Source organism: Saccopteryx bilineata, chromosome 3 (assembly GCF_036850765.1).
Source record: "Saccopteryx bilineata isolate mSacBil1 chromosome 3, mSacBil1_pri_phased_curated, whole genome shotgun sequence".
Taxonomy (NCBI): Eukaryota; Metazoa; Chordata; class Mammalia; order Chiroptera; family Emballonuridae; genus Saccopteryx; species Saccopteryx bilineata.
Genome location: NC_089492.1, coordinates 99,315,378 through 99,334,528, shown reverse-complemented (window position 1 = coordinate 99,334,528; position 19,151 = coordinate 99,315,378). Strand labels below are relative to the sequence as shown.

The following is a 19,151-nucleotide window of genomic DNA, read 5'->3' as shown; positions in this document are numbered from 1 at the left end:
ACTGATTTTTTAAAAATTATATGAATTCTAGTTTTATCAATTTTTTTTTTTTTTACAAATGAATTGTTGGCAGAGGTGTAATGGACAATTTGGTAGTTTACTAGAATGGCTACAGGGTAGTAAATGGTGATGGAGGAAATAACTCAATGGAAGCTTTCCAGCTCCTTCCCTGGACAATGCTTAGTGGAGGTGTGTTAGTTTCCAAAGGCTGCCACTACAAGTGTCACAATCTGGGTGGCTCAGAACAACAGAACTTATTGTCTCATAGTTATGAAGGTCAGAAGTTTGAAATCAAAAGTGTTGATGGTGCCATGTACCATATGATGGCATTCCAGGCCTGTCTTCTAGTTCCTAGTAGCCTCGGGAGTTCCTTGGCTTGCAGGTGGCTGTCTGCTCCCTATGTCTCTTTGCCTGGCCTTCTTCCTGTGTCCATGTCTGTGTCTAAAGTTTCCCTTTGTATAAGGATGTAAGTCACTGAACTAGATTTACTCTATTCCAGTATGACCTTTTCTTAATTGATAGTTTTATCAATTTTATATTCATTTTAAAGACAGATTTCTGGTGTAAGTTGATGCCTAAAATGTTAACCAAAAGATTTATATATTCTGCTGAATACCATTTCTTTAAAAAATGTAATGACTATGATTTGCAAGTTCTCAAATTCCCAGGACGCTCAGGTCCTAAATGAAGTCTGTGACTTTAACAGGACTCACAAATAAAGAGAATCAATTGTAATATTAATGGCTACCATCTTTACAAAAAGTTAATACCTAAAGAATAAAATTGCTATTGGTTAAATCAACTTTCTCCTTTTCCTAAGTTTTTCTTGAAAATTTCTATTGTAAAAATTATAGCTTGTTTTAAGGAGAAATTATAGAGTGATTTTCCTGTAACAATCATATTAAAATGTATGGTTAATTATAGCCTAACAACCCTGTTCAAACTTGATAATCTACAATTACACAGTAAAAATGGCATTATAAAACCCCTTTTAGAAAATCAATAAGGCTATAAAATCAGAAGAAAGTAAATGAGACTCAACAAAGATTGAGGGGAAAATGCACTGCATCTCAAAAATAACAACTAATATTTATTGAGCTCTTACATTGCGCCAGACACTGTTCTAAATTATTTACAAAGCATTATCTCATTTAATCCTGAAGCTGATGGTACATGGTAACTCAGAGACACTCTCCTGGAAGCTGTTAAGAAGATGCAAGAGGTCTTGTTCAGACACTGAGGCATCACCTGCTTTCTTTTCCAGCAAGCACAGGGCCTGGGATGAGGCCTCAAGATGCATAAGAGCCCAGTGTTTGTGAACATTACCTAAAATGAAGGCACATAAATTGTTGACTCTCATTTCTTCTGGAATTTTGATGGACACTCAAAAAGATTTGTGATATAGTAATAAATCAGATTTCTTTCACCCAATCTGGGCAGCCAATGTCACCCTCAGAGAACCCAGGGCCCAGAAAAGCCAGCCTCAAAGCACGCTCTGGGGAGCTACTACAGTTCCTGCAAGTTTTATATGCTTGGATACATGTATTAATGACTTATAGATGTATGTCTCTGATACCCTCTTCTTGTTAATTCATAACCCCCTGTGTCACAAGGCAGATAGGTTTTATTATTATTCCCATTATAGATGAGAAAACTTAGACACTGGGAAGTTAAGTCACTTGCAGAAGGTTATACAGATCATAAGCTCTAATTCCAGTGAGGGGGAAACCATAGAATCATAAAAGTGTATCTATTTGTACACCCATGTTTATAGCATTATTCTCAACAGCCAAAGGTAAAAGCAACCCAAGTTTCTATTGATGGGTGAATGGGTAAACAAAATATGGTACATATACAAACAATGCAGTATTATTATTCAGTCTTAAAAAGGAAGAAAATGCCTGATCATATGGTGGCGCAGTGGATAGAGCAACAGACTGGGATACAGAGGACCCAAGTTTAAAACTCTGAGAAACCGGCGTGAGCAAAGCTCATCTGTTTGAGCGAGGGTTTATCAGCTTGAGTGCAGGGTTGCTAGCTTGAGTATGGGATCATAGACATGACCAAACGGACGCTGGCTTAAGCCCAAAAGTTGCTGCCTTGAGCAAGGGGTCACTCGCTCTGCTATAGCCCGCTCGTCAAGGTATATATAAGAAAGCAATCAATGAACAACTAAGGTGCCACAACGAATTGATGCTTCTCATCTCTCTCCTTCCTATCTGTCTGTCCCTATCTGTCCTTCTCTCTGTCTCTCACTTAAAAAAAAAAAAAGAAAATGGTAACATATGCTACAACAGGGATGAACTTTAAGTGAAATAAGCAAGTCACAAGAGGCCAAATATTGTGTGGTTCCACCTATAATGAGGTATCTAGAGTGGTCAAATTCATAGAGACAAGAAGTAGAATTGTGGTTGCCAGGGTCTAGGGGTGGGGTCAGGAACCTATGGCTCACGAGCCAGATGTGGCTCTTTTGATGGCTGCATCTGGCTCGCAGACAAATCTTTAATAAAGAAAAATAATAATGTTAAAAATATAAAACATTCTCATGTGTTACAATCCATTCATTTCCTACCGCTCATGTTCATGGTTGCGGGTGGCTAGAGCCAATCACAGCTGTCCTCCGGGACAACAGCAAATTTTTATTGGATAATGCATAATGTACACGGGTCGTTGTATGGCTCTCACAGAATTACATTTTAAAATATGTGGCATTCATGGCTCTCTCAGCCAAAAAGGTTCCTGACCCCTGGTCTAGGGAATGGAGGAATGGGGAGTTACTATTTGTGTACAAAATTTCAGTTTGAAAAATGAAAAAGTTCTGTAGATGGATGGTGGTGATGGCTGCACAACAATGTGGATACTCGATGCAGGAAAACAAGTACACTTACAAATCACTTACAAATGGCTAAATGGTAAATTTTATGTTGTGCATATTTTATTAAATTGGGGTGGGGTGGTAAAGAAGGGAAATTTATTCAGTGCAAACAGTTCAATTGTGATACAAATCTTTTGCGAAACAGCATGGCTAAGAGGCAGCCCTGGGGCAAGGCAGTTCTGGGCTGAGATGCCTCTCCAGCTAGACAGCTCTGCTCTGCTCTGACCTGCTCTGCTCTGACCTGCTCTTCCCGAGCTGCTCCCCTCCAGTCCAGTCTGCTCCATTCAGCTTGCACCCACCAATCTGCAACTCTCTGCTCCAGAGCCAGTCAGCCCCACCGAGCTCTGGCCAGACTTCATCTGTTCTTTACCTCCAGCTGAGTAAACACAGTCTTCAGTCTTTGGAGGGAAAGTGCACTCCGCTGTCTGAGCCAGAGGGGAGTTGACTTTATCTCTTTAATGTATACATTCAGACTTAGTACAAAACATTAATAGTAACAATAAATTTTAGGATGTTTGATAGTTTACACAGTGTGCCTCTCATTTGGTATTCACCATCAAGCATCACTTACTTGGGAGTCAATAAAAGAAAATTCAAACAAATATTAAAAAGAAAACTTCATTTTAGTATACTAAATGTTGGTATTTGATCTACATGTGTTCGATGCCTTGTCAAATATTCTAAGCAATAATGAAATGTTATTTATGAATTATAATTTTCATTAAAACGAAAGAGGACCCATAGATATTCCAATGGCTACCACTTAAAATCTGTTTCTCCTTGATATTGAGATAATTCTACACAAGCCAACATGTACAATTTTTAAACAAGTGTTTCTGATATCTAAATCTTTCTATAACTCCTGGTCTTCAGATTGTGTGTATATAGCTCTGATGACAAAACGATATTAGAATTCAAATATGCATCACTTTTAGTGGTGAAATGCACTCAATATATGATTAAAAAATGCTTAAAACGATGGAATAGAAATAATATACTCCAATGACCTATTTTTTTAATCTGTCTCAGAGATAAAAATTAATTTGTTCATCCTCAACTATTTACTGAACATCTAGTATATTTTCCAGGAAAATGTTTAGTGCTAGGGAGTCAACAATGGGGAAACAGACATAGTCACTATGTTAATGAATATTACAAACTGGTATGTGGGGGATAGGAAGGAGAAAAACAGACACTAAGCAGATAATCACAAATACAAGTGTTTAATTGTGAACAACTAACATGGAGAAACATGGCTGGTCCTCTGTGTAAGAACATCACGAAGTAACCTGCCTAGACTGACGGACTAGACAGAATGTGAAAAAAGACTAAGAGTTCACTGGTGGGGCTGTGAGAGTTTCCAGGCAAAGGGAACTAAAAGTGCAAAGGCCCTATGGCGGGAGGCAAACTATGGAACCAAAGCAAGGACACAGCCAACCTGGAGCCCACAGGAACAGGAGAGAATATGGAGAAGGAACTGGAGAAGGAACTGGAGAGACATGTCAGACAAAATTCAATAGTCTGTGGATTGTTTTAGGGTACTTCCTAGGTTAGGTTTTTATCCTAAATGCAATCAAAAGCCACTGAAAGGACACAAGATAGGAGACAGCAAAATCAGAACTGCATTTTTAAAAGATCAGACATTATATAGGAATTAAAGATGTTTCAAGATAAAATTTTCTCCCTACTAAATCAACACAGCCTGACTTTTCCCAGAACCAGACTTAGCATCAAGAAACCTGAGTTTCTAGTCTTGACTCTGTCACTGATTAAATGTGAGTCTTTATATAAGTTACTTCACCATTATCTCTAATATAGTCTATCCTAGAAGATTTCTAAAGCCCAAAATGACTCAAAAACCCTCTTATTCTGGGACCCTACCCTCCAACTTGCTTTAATCTTCAGAGTCCAGGAAAAAGAGAAATCCAGCAGCTATCCAATTACCCATCCTCTGAGACTGAGGCTTACTCCAGCCATCGCTCCGTAACAGTGTGCGTGGCACTTGGCCCCTCCAGCCACATGGCTGCAGACAACAAACAGGAAGTAGGGGCTAGATCCACCAATGACTACTTACTAACCACCTCAGGGTTTTCTTTGTTCTAAGGAATTTTGCTTCCACAAACAGGTAGAGGAAAGGTCAATGTAGGTATTGTTGTAAACTGATGATTTCTTTGCATATTGCACAAAGCATACTTTACTTTTTTATGAAATGAGGGTGAAATCTATTAAATCTTTATTTATATATCTTAGACTAGCAGTATTTGAAATTCAGAGTCCAGCTATGTTCATAACACCTCAAAATGAGAAAGTTAGATCTAGCAATCTGCTAGCAGCTTAATTACCTGCTCCCGAAATATTACTGGTGATTTGACGATTGGCATGCATTGATTGCCCTGGATAAATGGAAGTGTCAGGTTAGGAGTGCTGAAAGCTAACAGCAGTCTTCACAGGAAAAGCCAGAAGAAAAGCACCTAGGACAGGTTACCCAGGTTCTTGCCATTCCCCAACTCTGCCTTCTCTGCCATGGGAGGTCTTCAGATCAACGATCTGGTCACCTGAGGAGAAAGGGACTAACCTGATCTGTTTACAGGCCCACAAACACTAAAAGAAAAATAAGAACTTGACTCTTCAAATTCAGCTGAATGAGAATCAATTTCCACTTAATGGTAGAAAACAACTTAGCCTTTCACATGTTCTTTTTGGAAAAGAATCTCCAGAACTCATATTACCAACATATTAGTAAGCAACTTTTAACCATTCCCACTCATTTTTATAGAGATGCCTCAGGATCTTATATTTCAGTATCAGAGTGGAAGGCCTGATACCACTGGGCAAACAGGATTAAAGGTGCAGACCAGGGCATCTGAAATAATGAACGGCATTGATTTCTTCCTGCTTTCACAACATCTAAAATATGTCAATTTTATGGCACAGAAAATACAATCTCAATACAAGAATAATATATAGAAAGAGTTCAAGTAAAGTTGAACCTAGAGTAGGTAGAGCAGAAACCCAAAGAATTTAAATGTTGCAGACAAAAGAGCAGACCTTCTTCAGTGCTGCCTATAGACAGACATCAATACTAATATTTAAACCGAAGTCATTTTAACAAGAAAGAAATAGAAGAGGTAATCTGGTAGAAAGAGCTCCTCAGCAGGAGTCAAGAACAGATTCAAATCCTTTCTCTGAAGCCAGTTGTACAAACATACCAAAACAATGTCCTGAGCCTCTGAGTATATATCTGCTTAAAAACAGAACCATTATAGGAATAAATAATTTAGGGTATTAGATGTAATATAAAAGTGACCTCCAAATTTGTAAATACTAAAGAAAACAGAAGAGATGAAACCACTGGAGGAACTGAAGCGCCTGCCTAGTAGGAGCATAATAGCCAACTATTGTAAAAGATATGCCCCAAATGATTAATTAAAGTATATACAGTGTGTCCTCTTTGAAATGCTTCTTTTATATAAATGGCCTTCACTGACAGAAAAAAATACTGAATCTCGAATCAACTGCCCTTTTCCAAAAGACATTCACCTGCTATCCCACCAGTCACCAGTGGTAGGAAGCAGAGAGTTGCTGCCGCTGCAAACACCTGTTCTTCACCTGACAGACCCACCGTCAGGCGAGTCAGCCCTAACTGTCATAAGACTCTGTGCCACTTCTGGAACTGCCACTCCACTGTTATTCCTCAGACAAAATACAGGGAATCTGCTGAACTATGACAAGGATAGCATCCCCAATTATAATCTGGGAAGCATTATCTCATAAAAATAGTGTTAAACCATACAAGGCAAGATCATGCAACATTAGAAAAAAATTTTCCAGATTCTTATAATGCTATGAAAGAGTATTTATGTTATATTGTTAGGAAAAACACAGTGGGGGGGGGTTCAAAACTCTGTTCTAAATGACTTCAACTATGTGTTAAAAAGAAAGTTCACATGGGACTTTATCAGCTATTACAATTTATTACAATGTGGTGCTTGTACAGGGACAGACCAACAGGGCAATAAAACAGAGGAGAATAGATTAGGAATGCAGAGTAGACCTAAGTATATCCGGAACCTTGAAATAAGATATAAGGGGCATTACAAACCCATGAGGAAATAACAACTTTGCTATAGGTGTGGGATGATTAACTTTCCAAATGGTGAAAAATTAATTAGACCTCTACTTCACTCCATTCTTAAAAATAAACTTGATACATTTACAGTCAAATATAAATAAAACTTTTAAAATATTAGAAAAATAATACTGCAAGTGAATATTAGACAAAGGACATGAATCCAAAATACAAGGAAGAAAAAAACAAAAGAGCCAATAAAATATGAAAACATGCTTAACCTCACTAAGCAAGCAGGTAAATACAATTAAAATGAGATAGCATCAGAAAAACTTTAAGTCTGAAAATACCAAGTATTATAGACAGTGTAAGGAAATAGATGAAGAAAAAATACTCATTAACTGGCATGGGATTATAAATTTTGACAATAGTAAGTACAAAGAATTTGGCTGCATGTGGTCAAATTCAAAATGAACACTGTCCTATGAATCACTGTGAATTATTAATTCAACTGTAGTTATGGTCTAGAAAGCTCACACACATGCTCACAAAGAGAAATTTATTGTAATTTTCAACATGGAATTATGGGTAACAGCAAAAGAAAAATGTTTTGAAAGCACTCCAGATGTTCATTGTTAGGAGAAAACATAAATAATGCGGTATAGTGTTCTATTAAAAAAATACCATAGCCTGACCAGGTGGTGGCACAGTGGATAGAGCGTTGAACTGGGATACAGAGGACCCAGGTTTGAAACCCAAAAGTTGCTACCTTGGGCACAGGCTCATCCAGCTTGAGTACAGGCTTGCTGGCTTGAGCGTAGGGTTGCTGGCTTGAGCATGGGATAATACATATGACCTCATGGACGCTGGCCTGAGTCCAAAGGTCACTGGCTTGAAGCTCAAGGTCAATGGCTTGAGCCCAAGGTCACTGGCTTGAGCAAGACTCACTTGCTCTCCTTTAGCCCCCTGGTCAAGGCACATATGTAAAAGCAATCAATGAACAACTAAGGCGCCACAATGAAGAATTAATGCTCCTCATCTCCCTTCCTGCCTGTTTGTCCCTATCTGTCCCTTTCTCTGTCTCACTAAAAAAAAAAAAAAAAAAAAAATACTACACAGTAGTTAAAATGTGTGAACGAGGTATGTATTTAGTAACATAGTGAGATCTCAAAAATAAGCAAAAATTTTCAGGGGTAATTTAAACATATGCAAAACAAATATTTATGTTGTTTTCAGATATACATACACACACACACAGACACTAAAACTATAAAAACAGACTAGATACAGTTACCTCTTGTTAAAGTAGCTACTCTTGCCTGGAGGCAGGGATAATGGGGGTCCTAAGTACAGATGGAGGAGGGGGAATAGGACCAGGGGAGAATATTAAAGACTCCAATATTAACTATAATTGTTGAAAAATATTTTTAATCCAAAGAACTAAACTATTAACAATTGCTTTAGGTGGCATTATGTAAAGTTTTATTACACTAGCCTCTGTGCTATTGTGTAATTTGCTATTATTATTGTTTATAGTGAAAAATAGCTTAAAATATAAAATGATAAAGAATATATTCTACTCTAGATAATGAAAACAACACATTTTTGGCTACTGCTGTGCTGTAATTTTTCAATTTTTCATAAAAAGCCTAGATAAATTTTAGTATTGGGGAAAAAACTTTTGGAACAGAAAACATATACGGGTAGTAATAAGATTCCATGTAGTTCTGGTTCACATAATTATCTGTTGACAGGATTTTGAAGATTTTTACAAACGTGACATTTGTAAATTCTACACAAGTAAAACACATATCTACTTTGAAACTCCTAAACCAGGGATAGTCAACCTTTTTATACCTACCGCTCACTTCTGTATCTTTGTTAGTAAAATTTTCTAACCACCCACCGGTTCCATAGTAATGGTGATTTATAAAGTAGGGAAGTAACTTTACTTTATAAAATTTATAAAGCAGAGTTACAGCAAGTTAAAGCATATAATAATAATTACTTACCAAGTACTTTATGTCGGATTTTTGCAGAATAAATCTTTATAAAACAACTTACTATAGTTAAATCTACCTTTTTATTTATACTTTGCTTGCTCCGCTACCACCCACCATGAAAGCTGGAACACCCACTAGTGGGCGGTAGGGACCAGGTTGACTACCACTGTTAAACATTTTATATAAAATAGTAATGTACCAATGATGAGAACAAAACTTGCTTCTATAAACATTTTTATCTTTACGAAAAAATAAAGAAAGGAATTTCATTATGGCGATGGGCTATGAATGATTTCATCACTCACTATTAATTGTACAAAATATAAGAAAGCATTATAAAAAACAAATTTGGTGTGCATTCAGTATGACTTTTTGCATTACTATGATATTTTGTGGAAAGCATTTCAAATTAAAATATAATTAGAAAGTAATAAAATCTATCATTGTATTCCATTCCATCAGAAAATAAAATTGAAACATGCAATGAACCTTGGTCAAACAACTTAACCTCGCCAAACCTCAGTTTTCTCATTTGTAAAATGAGCAGTCTACCACGCCTATCTCAAAGGGTTAAGACAATCAAATTCAGCAATTAACTTCCATCAGCACAACACCTCCAGGTCTACTTTGCTGGAGGCAGAGAGAAGTAAGTGCCAAGCTTACTGCCCAGCCACAGTGGACATTAGTGGTATAATTAAACTGAATATGGAAAGCTTCGTTTGATCACCAAGTGAAAAAGAAAATAGTCTTAAAAGATGGCAACCATGCCTGACAAGGCGGTGGCACAGTGGATAGAGCGTCGGACTGGGATGAGGAAGGACCCAGGTTCGAGACCCCGAGGTCGCCAGCTTGAGCACGGGCTCATCTGATTTGAGCAAAGAGCTCACCAGCTTGGACCCAAGGTCACTGGTTCGAGCAAGGGGTTACTCGATCTGCTGAAGGCCCGCGGTCAAGGCATATATGAGAAAGCAATCAATGAACAACTAAGGTGTTGCAATGCGCAACGAAAAACTAATGATTGATGCTTCTCATTTCTCCATTCCTGTCTGTCTGTCCCTATCCCTCTCTGACTCTCTCTCTGTCTCTGTAAAAAAATAATAATAAAATTTAAAAAAAAAGATGGCAACCATGATATAATGAAATAATATAAGAAAACAGAACCTCTTCCTAATAAACAGACACAAAATCTTTAAATATGGATCCTGAATAATGGGCATGACAACAGAATAACTCCTAAAACAATGGTTTCAAGTGGTGGTTACTTCCACTTAAGAAAACTGCACAGCATTATATATGATCTAAAAGTATTTAAGTGTATAGATGGGATACATGGAAAAAATACCAAAATGAAAACAGATGGCTTAGAATGTTGACTTCTGTTCCTCAAAAATATTTTTACCATTTTGTACCTACTCCACGAACAGTCATTCTTACTTTTCTCAGCTCACAAACACGAGAGATGACTTAGGAATGATACACTCCAGTTTACCAATCAGCCAAGTCAAATCAACCTAGCAGTCAGCAGGGCTCTGAGCCAGAAAGCTCTGTCTACATGCTGCTATTTTGGCTCTAAAATTAAACAAGTAGCAGAAGAAATAACCATAAAATTTCAAAAAGCATCTCACCAGGGTGATGTCTCGAGAAGCTGCAGCTGCGCTCATATGCAAACTAGGCTGCCTTACAGAACTGCTGCAATCAAGAGCTCGAGCGAACGTCCCAACAGCGCTAAATAAACCACAAAGACAGAGAGCAAAATCAGGGCTCTGTAATTTCTTTATATTTAAAGAAACACATTTTGGTAGTGAAAGAAAAATTGTAAAAGAAAAGTCAAACAAGTTCTTGGATGTCTGAAAATCAAATATCAAAAAGTATTTTCTATAAAATTTAAGAAGTGACAAGCCATTTTACCATAGATGAGTCATTACAATTAAGAGAAGTTGATTGTGAGGCATAAAGAAAGGAAAGATCTATTTTGAAACGCCACGGAGTAAACAATTTGGCGTTCACATGTACTCAAAAGATGCAAAGTAAATTAGCTGGAGTTTATTACCACAAAGCAAGTTCTGACCCCTTTTTAGCCCAAATTGTGAAATCTCATAAACATTTTTTCCTTGAAATAGAATCAACCTCTTCCATTCAATAGATATAATAATTTTCATTTTTTAAAATTAGCACAACACAGATGATAATTTAATGATTTGAGGGACTTCTCATACATAAAGAACCCTAACTCGGTCCTGGCCAGTTGGCTTAGTCATAGAGCGTCAGCCCGGTGTGTGGAAGTCCAGATTCAATTCCTGGCTAGGGCACAGAGAAGTGCCCATCTGCTTCTCCACCCTTCCCCCTCTCCATTCTATCTCTCTTTTCCCCTCCCACAGCCAAGGCTCCATCGTAACAAAGTTGGCCCAGGCGCTGAGGATGGCTCCTTGGCCTCTGCCTCAGGTGCTAGAATGGCTCTGGTTACAACGGAGCAACTCCCCAGATGGGCAGAGCCCCCTGGTGGGCTTGCTGGATGGATCCTGGCTGGATACATGCAGGAGTCTGTCTCTCTGCCTCCCTGCTTCTCACTTCAGAAAAATACAAAAACAAACAAACAAAGAAAAGAACCCTAACTCAAGAGATAAAGCATGAAACAAAGATAAGATTAGCTACTTGAAGCATGTTAGCTAAGAAAGAGATTTTCATTTATTTAGGAAGAGGTATTAAAAAACATTTTAATTAGAATATAATGTGTGCAATAAAGTGCACATTGACAGCTATGTAAGTTATAACAAAGCAAATGCACCCATGTCACCAACATCTTGATCAATAAAACAAAAGGTGGCCCTGGCCGGTTGGTTCAGTGGTAGAGCATCGGTCTGGGGTGGAAATCCCAGGTTCGATTCCTCATCAGGGCACACACAGGAGAAGCAACCATCTGCTTCGATACCACTCTCCCCTTCCCACAACCACAGCTCGATTTGTTAGAGAGAGTTGGGCGCAGAGGATGGCCCCATGGCCTCCACCTCAGACGCTAAAAAATGGCTCCCGTTGCAGCAGAGAAAGGGCCCCAGATGGGCAGAGCATCACCCTCTAGTGGACTTGCAGGGTGGATCTCAGTCGGGATGCATGTAAGAGTCTCTCTGTCTCCCCTCCTCTCACTAAAATTTAAAAAAAAGAAAGAAAACAATACAAAACAGAAGGTGATAATAAAACATAAATAAACAAACAAATAAATAGGAAATAAACAAAAAAGGAAAGAAAAAACAGGTGACAGGACCCCAGCAGACTCCTCTTGCTCCTACCCAATCACTACTCCCTACCTCTGTCTCCAAATGACCACCATCCTGGATTCTAACATTATAGATTAATTTTGCTCATTTGTAAACTTAAACAGAATCACATACTATGTATTCTTTTTGTGTGCATCTTTTGTTCAAAATTATGTCTGTGGATTCACAGGGCTGCTGGCTACAGCTGTGTTCACTCATTCTCCTTGCTAGGGAGCATCCTTTGTGTGATGACCCACCCCCTCTCTGCCACTGATGGTGTGTTTGCTTCCAGTTTGGGGCTCCTACAGATGGTGATATTCGTGCCATCTGCATACGTATCTTCTGGTGCACTGGTCAGTGTATGCACTTCTGGTATGTATTTAGAAGTGAAACTTCAGGTATGTGTATGTTAGATGACAGCAACCAGTTACCAAAGCACTATACCAACTCATACTCCTACCAGCATGATCTGAATATTGGTTGGTCCACCTCTTCACCAATGCTTGGCACTGTGTGTCTTTACATATTGAACATTCTGGTGGGATGTGCAGTGGTATTTGATTGTGGTCTCCCCCCCCCCCCCACCCTTACGTAAGAAGCAGGGAGGCAGAGAGACAGACACCTGCGTGTGCCCGACTAGGATCCACCCAGCATGCCCACTGGGGAGTGATGCTCTGCCCATCTCGGGCATTACTCCATTGCAACTGGAGCCATTCTAGCGCCTGAGGCAGAGGCCACAGAGCCATCCTCAGCACCTGGGCCAACTTTGCTCCAATGGAACCTTGGCTGCAGGAGGGAAAGAGAGAGACAGAAAGAAAGGAGAGGGGGAAGGAGAAGCAGATGGGTGCTTCTCCTGTGTGCCCTGGCTGGGAATTGAACCTGGGACTTCCACACACTGGGCCAACACTCTATAACTGAGCCAACCGACCAGGGCTGATTGTGGTCTTATTTTGTATTTAAAATATTTTTTTAAATTAAAATTTAAAAAGACACTAGGTGCAGCTCTTTGATGCTTCTCATTCTGACTTCAAGGCAAAATTAACATATGGCCCTTAGTAATCAAGGGAAACACAGAATGATAATCAAATCTAGAACTATAACATCTACTAAATAGTTCAAAATCCGGGTAACATGCAAGAGTTTCCAGGTCAGTGGTTCCACCAATGATTCAATTCTACTCCTTATTCTTCCATTTTGTCTATTCCACTGACTGGCTCCTCCCCAACAAGGTACATCAAGTCTGTTCATCTAGTCACTTGGTGGCTAAGCATGTGAGTGTGGAGTTCAATGCCTAGCCACCAACAGACGTGTGACTTCCATGGTGACTGCCACTATGAACAGTGTTGTCTAAGGATAAGCTAAGACTCTTTATCCACTGCATTATGCACAAGTTCAACAGGAAATTAGAGAATATAATGATGAAGACCCTTGTGATCATGTCCAAATCTACTGGATTCTAATATTTTACCAAATTTGCTTCAATTTTTAAGAAAATAGTGTAAATTTTGTTAAAGCCCCCTAGACACAGTCCTAGAACTGAGACATATATATAGTGTGCTAATACATACACATGCCCATTAATAAGACGTTGTTTGTACATTATAAAACTTTCTATAAGTGACCATATTGTATGTATCCTCACTCAACAATATATTTTAAGATTTCTCTCTTTGCCACACATAGCTCTAATTCATCCATTTGAACTGTTGTAAAGTAATATTCCATTGAGTATACCTCAATCCATTCATCAATTGCTTGCTGAGGTATGTTTAGTTTTTTTCCATTTTTTAAAATTACAATGCTACGATAAGCTCATTTCTCTTCTGCTTTGCAGCAATTCCCCCATTAACATCATTTACTTTTCTAAGTAAAAAATAAAAATAAGTTTCTATCCTTTTCATTTTTATCAAGAAAAGAGGAAAGGAGGTCAGGCAGAGAGAAGCCAGCCAGCCAGGCAGGCAAGCTCAGAGAACTCACAGGAAAGCCCTATGTGGGGCAGCGGGCCTCACTCACGCACGGTGCAGTGACAGGACCTCGAGGCACACATGACTACTGACATGTGAGTAATCACTGCTTTCATTAAAGATATGGAATTTTAGGTGGTGAACTTCCTCTTTCTACTTTTCTGTAGTGCCTACATTTTTACAGGAGCATTTATTTTCTTAATCAGCAAAGCTTGAGAAATTCATTTCATTTTTAAAACAGAAACTAACAATAATAAACTATATTACTTAGGAAGTGGTGTGACATATATCACACTTTCTTACATAACTAGAAAAAGAAAAATGCAACCAATGAAAAAACTAGAATGCAAAGAAAAGAAAGCATGTATACATTATTTTATAAAAAGAGAAAATAATTTTGGCTCAATAGTGCAATACTCACCGTGCTACAACTAAAAACTGGTCAATCTGTCGATCGGTAAGTGGGCTATTTGGGTCCCAAACTTTAACTTCCAATTTTGACTGTTCCCTCTCATCTGATTCTCCTGTCCAAGAACAAAGAAAATGGGAGTCTTATTACTCACAAGGCACATACATTGACACATGACTAATGATCGCGGCAACCACAGCATTTAATAATATAAAGTAAATGTTAGTGGTTCTGATACATTCTTTCAGACAGCAGACATGGAACACTTTGTAAAGTTAACATTGACAATAACACAACAAACCATATGGTATTTTTATTTGTTATTAGCATGTGTTTCTTGACTACTTGTATGTGTGAGGCACAAAGCGTCCTGCTAAGGGATATAGAGACAATAAGAAAAGCACTCCTGCAACAATATGCTTCAATTACGATGAAATTCACACATAAATATGACACAAGTGGAAAAAAAAAAAAAGATGTCATAAGAGACGTTTAGATATGGCTGTAAAGTTCCAAAGATTAGAGCAACATTTCAGGCTAGCTAGGGAGTGATGTCAGGTAGGAGGTGGCATTTCTGCTGAGAACTGAAAGGTATGAAAGCACTAGTAGAACAAAAGGATGTTGACTCATAAATGAGAATATGAACAAAGTTATGGGCCTTCAGATGTGACAGGAAAGTAGCTCGTTCTGTCAGGAGTACATTACGGGGAACGAGAGTAGCTAAGAGAAGTGGATTCCGAACTGAAGAGGCCACACGTTTTCTGAAAAGGGAGGTAATAAGAAGATCTTGTCTTTTTAGGAGGCAAGTGACGACCAGAACCAAACTTCTCATCTCACACTGAGCAATGGTATAGAATTTGCTCTACAGACATACCTGATAAAGACTGACAGACACAGTATTGACAATGATGACAGAGGGTAAAGGGAGAAGATTCAGGAATGTCACTGACAGGCTGGAGGCAGCAGGCAGATGTTAAGCCTTGAGAACTACAGGGATAGTGTTGACAGACGGGAAGGAGGAAACAAACAGGAGGCAGGGCTGAGGACAAGGCTGAGGATACTGCACGATGCTATGTTTCAGCATTATCTCACAGGAGATATAACAATTCCTCAGCATAGGGACTGGTTAGGTTTTGCTTTGCTTTTGAATTACTCCAGCTATAATATCAGACAGTGCTGTGCACTGCCTGACATACTATGAAGTGAAACAGCCTTGACAAACCCAGGCTATGGGCTTCCAGTGTTCTCAGTACTACCATAGAAAAAAACAGGTATCAACAGGTCAAACAGAGAGAAGGGAGGACAGAACTAGCCATTTTCCCTGCAGTTTCCTAAGTTAGCCAGTGCTGCCAGGTAGGGGACTTGCCCATCCTGCCCCTTGTTCAAAGGCAGGCACCAAGGGAGCCAATCGCCACCCCCAACATAAGAAACACAAGCAGAGCAGAAAGAGTTCTAGGCCAAAGTGATCTAAAGTGTTGGAAAAGATTTTTCATTGTTTACAATTCTTAGCATGCTGAGCCAAGATAGGCAACATTAGGTTCATAGTTAAAAACCAGCCTTGGCCCTGGCCAGTTGGCTCAGCGGTAGAGCGTCGGCCTGGCTTGCAGAAGTCCAGGGTTCGATTCCCAGCCAGGGAACACAGGAGAAGCGCCCATCTGCTTCTCCACTCCTCCCCCCTCCTTCCTCTCTGTCTCTCTCTTCCCCTCCCACAGCGAGGCTCCACTGGAGCAAAGATGGCCTGGGCGCTGGGGATGGCTCCTTGGCCTCTGCCCCAGGCGCTAGAGTGGCTCTGGTCGCAACAGAGCGACGCTCCGGAGGGGCAGAGCATCGCCCCCTGGTGGGCGTGCCGGGTGGATCCCGGTCGGGCGCATACGGGAGTCTGTCTGTCTCTCCCCGTTTCTGGCTTCAGAAAAATACAGAAGAAAAAAAAAATTTAAAAACAAACAAACAAACAAAAAAACAGCCTTACTAGGTAGGTGGTGGTGCAGTGAAGCAGTGAATAGGGCTTCAACCTGGGACGCTGAGGACCCAGCCTCAGAACCCCAAGGTTGCTGGCTTGAGCAAGGGGTCACAGGCTTGGCTGAGGCCCCCCCAGTAAAAGCATGTATGAAAAAGCAATCAATGAACAACTAAAGTGCCACAACTATGAGCTGATGCTTCTCATCTCTCTCTCTTCTTGTCTGTCCCTGGCCCTCTCTCTCTCACTAAAATATGTAAAATAAAATAAATAAATAAAAATTTGAAAAATTTGTGAAACTTGAGAAAGGAGAGTATCACATTGCTCTCCCCTGTATTTTCAAATAATTTAAGTAAGATAACCAGTAATAGTTTTTTAAAAATAGTAATAATAAAAATAAAAAATTGAGATCTTAATTTTTAAATAATACAAGATGAAATGACAACACTACTCAATAGTAAACCCCTCTCTGTGATATACTCCAGAACGTAAAGGTAAAACTAACATTTACTATACAAATTCTAGTAAAATTGATAATATTTCAATCCCGCCCCATCCATTCTGCAGCACACAGCAGAAAGAGAATTTCATATAAGGATTCTGAAATAAGCCTGACCAGGTGGTGGCTCAGTGGATAGAGCCTCAGACCAGGATGTGGATGACCCAGGTTTGAGACCCCGAGGTGGCCAGCTTGAGCATGGGCTCATCTGGTTTGAGCAAAAGCTCACCAGCTCAAGGTCGCTGGCTTAAGCAAGGGTCACTTGCTCTGCTGTGGCCCCCCAACCCCCACCCCCCGTCAAGGCAGATATGAGAAATTAATCAATGAACAACTAAAGAACCACAACAAAGAATTGATGTTTCTCATCTCTCTCTCTCTCTTCCCGTCTGTCTGTACCTATCTGTCCCTCTCTCTGACTCTGTCTCTGCCACAAAAAATAAAATAGCAATATTGCTTTAAAAAAAAAATCTAAAATAAATTTGCTGCAGACAATAAAAACATACTCCTAGATGCATTTAGATTAATGCCCAAGATACACAGACAGTACAATGGGTTGAGAACAAAATAGCAACAAAGAGTAAATATAGAAATGTTCTATATCAAACAGTCACTCTAAACTAAATAACAATTCCCCATCTTGGATTCATCATATAATTACTTTTATATCACAGTTTGATCACTTTTTTTATAGTAAAAAAACTTTTAAGAAGCTCTTGAATAAACTTATTTACAATCAGTATAACTAACTTCTCAGCTAAGCCAGCAGTAATCATTGGAATGGTCACTGCTTATATATAAATCAGAGAATGGACCAAGTTTAATGCCATGCTCTGTGAATGTTCATTCCAGTCATTGCAATAATCTCCCTTTCCTCCTACATTTATGATAATCTGCTCAAGTGCCATGCCATCCAATAACCCAAGCTCATGAAAATCTCCCTAATCTCTGAATTCCTACCAAATGTATTTACCAACTGCATGAACTATATAGTAGCATTCTATTTTTGCTTCATATGTCCTTCCTAATTTTGAATAAATGTACATTCAGTAATCATTTCAAATGTGTTAACCTTAACCTTTTAACCATATTTTAAGATTTCTAGAAAATATGGACAAAGTACTTCTTCAGTATATCCTCTAAGAGTACACATGTTCAAAGCCTCTGAAGAACTAAGGCTGTACAAAATTATCCTACAGGTTCTTTTCTGGATAACTGGAAATATTCTGTTTTAAATATGTTAATTTTCTTTGCAGCAACCACCAAAATACTATACTTTTTATGTTATAGTTAATTCAGAAATATACAAAAATACCATTTATCACCATTTTTGTTTAATATCATTCAAAAACTGCTAGCCAATACATTAAATTATAAAAACCGAATATAAAAACCTTAATAGCATTCTAAACAAAGAAGATATGGTATAAAATAAATCATACTAATTGTGGCAAAAATATAAAACACTAAGAAATCAAATGGAAGGTATGCTGATAAAAAGAAATTACGTGATGACTTAAGTATAAAGAGTAAAGAAAATTTTAAATCTTAAAGATATAATTTGGCCCTGGCTCGTTGGCTCAGTGGTAGAGCATAGGCCTACCTTGTGAAAGTACCGGGTTCTATTCCTGGTCAGGGCACATGGGAGAAGCAACCATCTGCTTATCCACCCTTACCTGTCCCCTTCTCTCCCACCCCCCACCCCACCCTCCTGTAGTCATGGCTCAATTGGTTTGAGCAAGTTGGCCCCAGGTACTGAGGCTGGCTCCATGGCCTCCACCTCAGGTGCTAAAATAGCTCTGTTGCTGAGCAATGGAGCAATGGCCCCAGATGGGCAGAGCATTGCCCAGTAGGGGTTTGCCATAGGGATCTCTGTCAGGGCACACGCAGAGTCTGTCTCTCTGCCTCACTGTCTCTCACTTAATTAAAAAAATATATAATTTTTGTGCAAGTAAATCAATAGGTTAAATTTAACAAATTTTAAGTCTTGTGAGCCAATACAGTGATCTAAATAGTACTATTTACAAATAAAATGATTCTGTTATTATGAAAAGAATAATAAGAGAAAAGATCAACTAAATTGGGTGGGATTATATAGTCTATGGAAATAAACAATGTACTGGCACA

At 38.9% G+C, this 19,151-nt stretch overlaps 1 protein-coding gene across 7 annotated transcripts in view; it reads right to left on the bottom strand.

The window, feature by feature from the left end:
- The window catches only part of MTA3 (metastasis associated 1 family member 3), a 194,248-nt gene that overhangs the window by 59,224 nt on the left and 115,873 nt on the right, over positions 1-19,151 (bottom strand). For all 7 annotated transcript variants that reach the window (XM_066266997.1, XM_066266992.1, XM_066266993.1 and 4 more), the window contains exons 7-8: positions 14,584-14,686; positions 10,573-10,672 (exon numbers count right to left, since the gene is read on the bottom strand). In XM_066266997.1, coding sequence (XP_066123094.1) covers positions 10,573-10,672; positions 14,584-14,686 — 203 coding nt within the window. The remainder of the gene's footprint in view (positions 1-10,572; positions 10,673-14,583; positions 14,687-19,151) is intronic.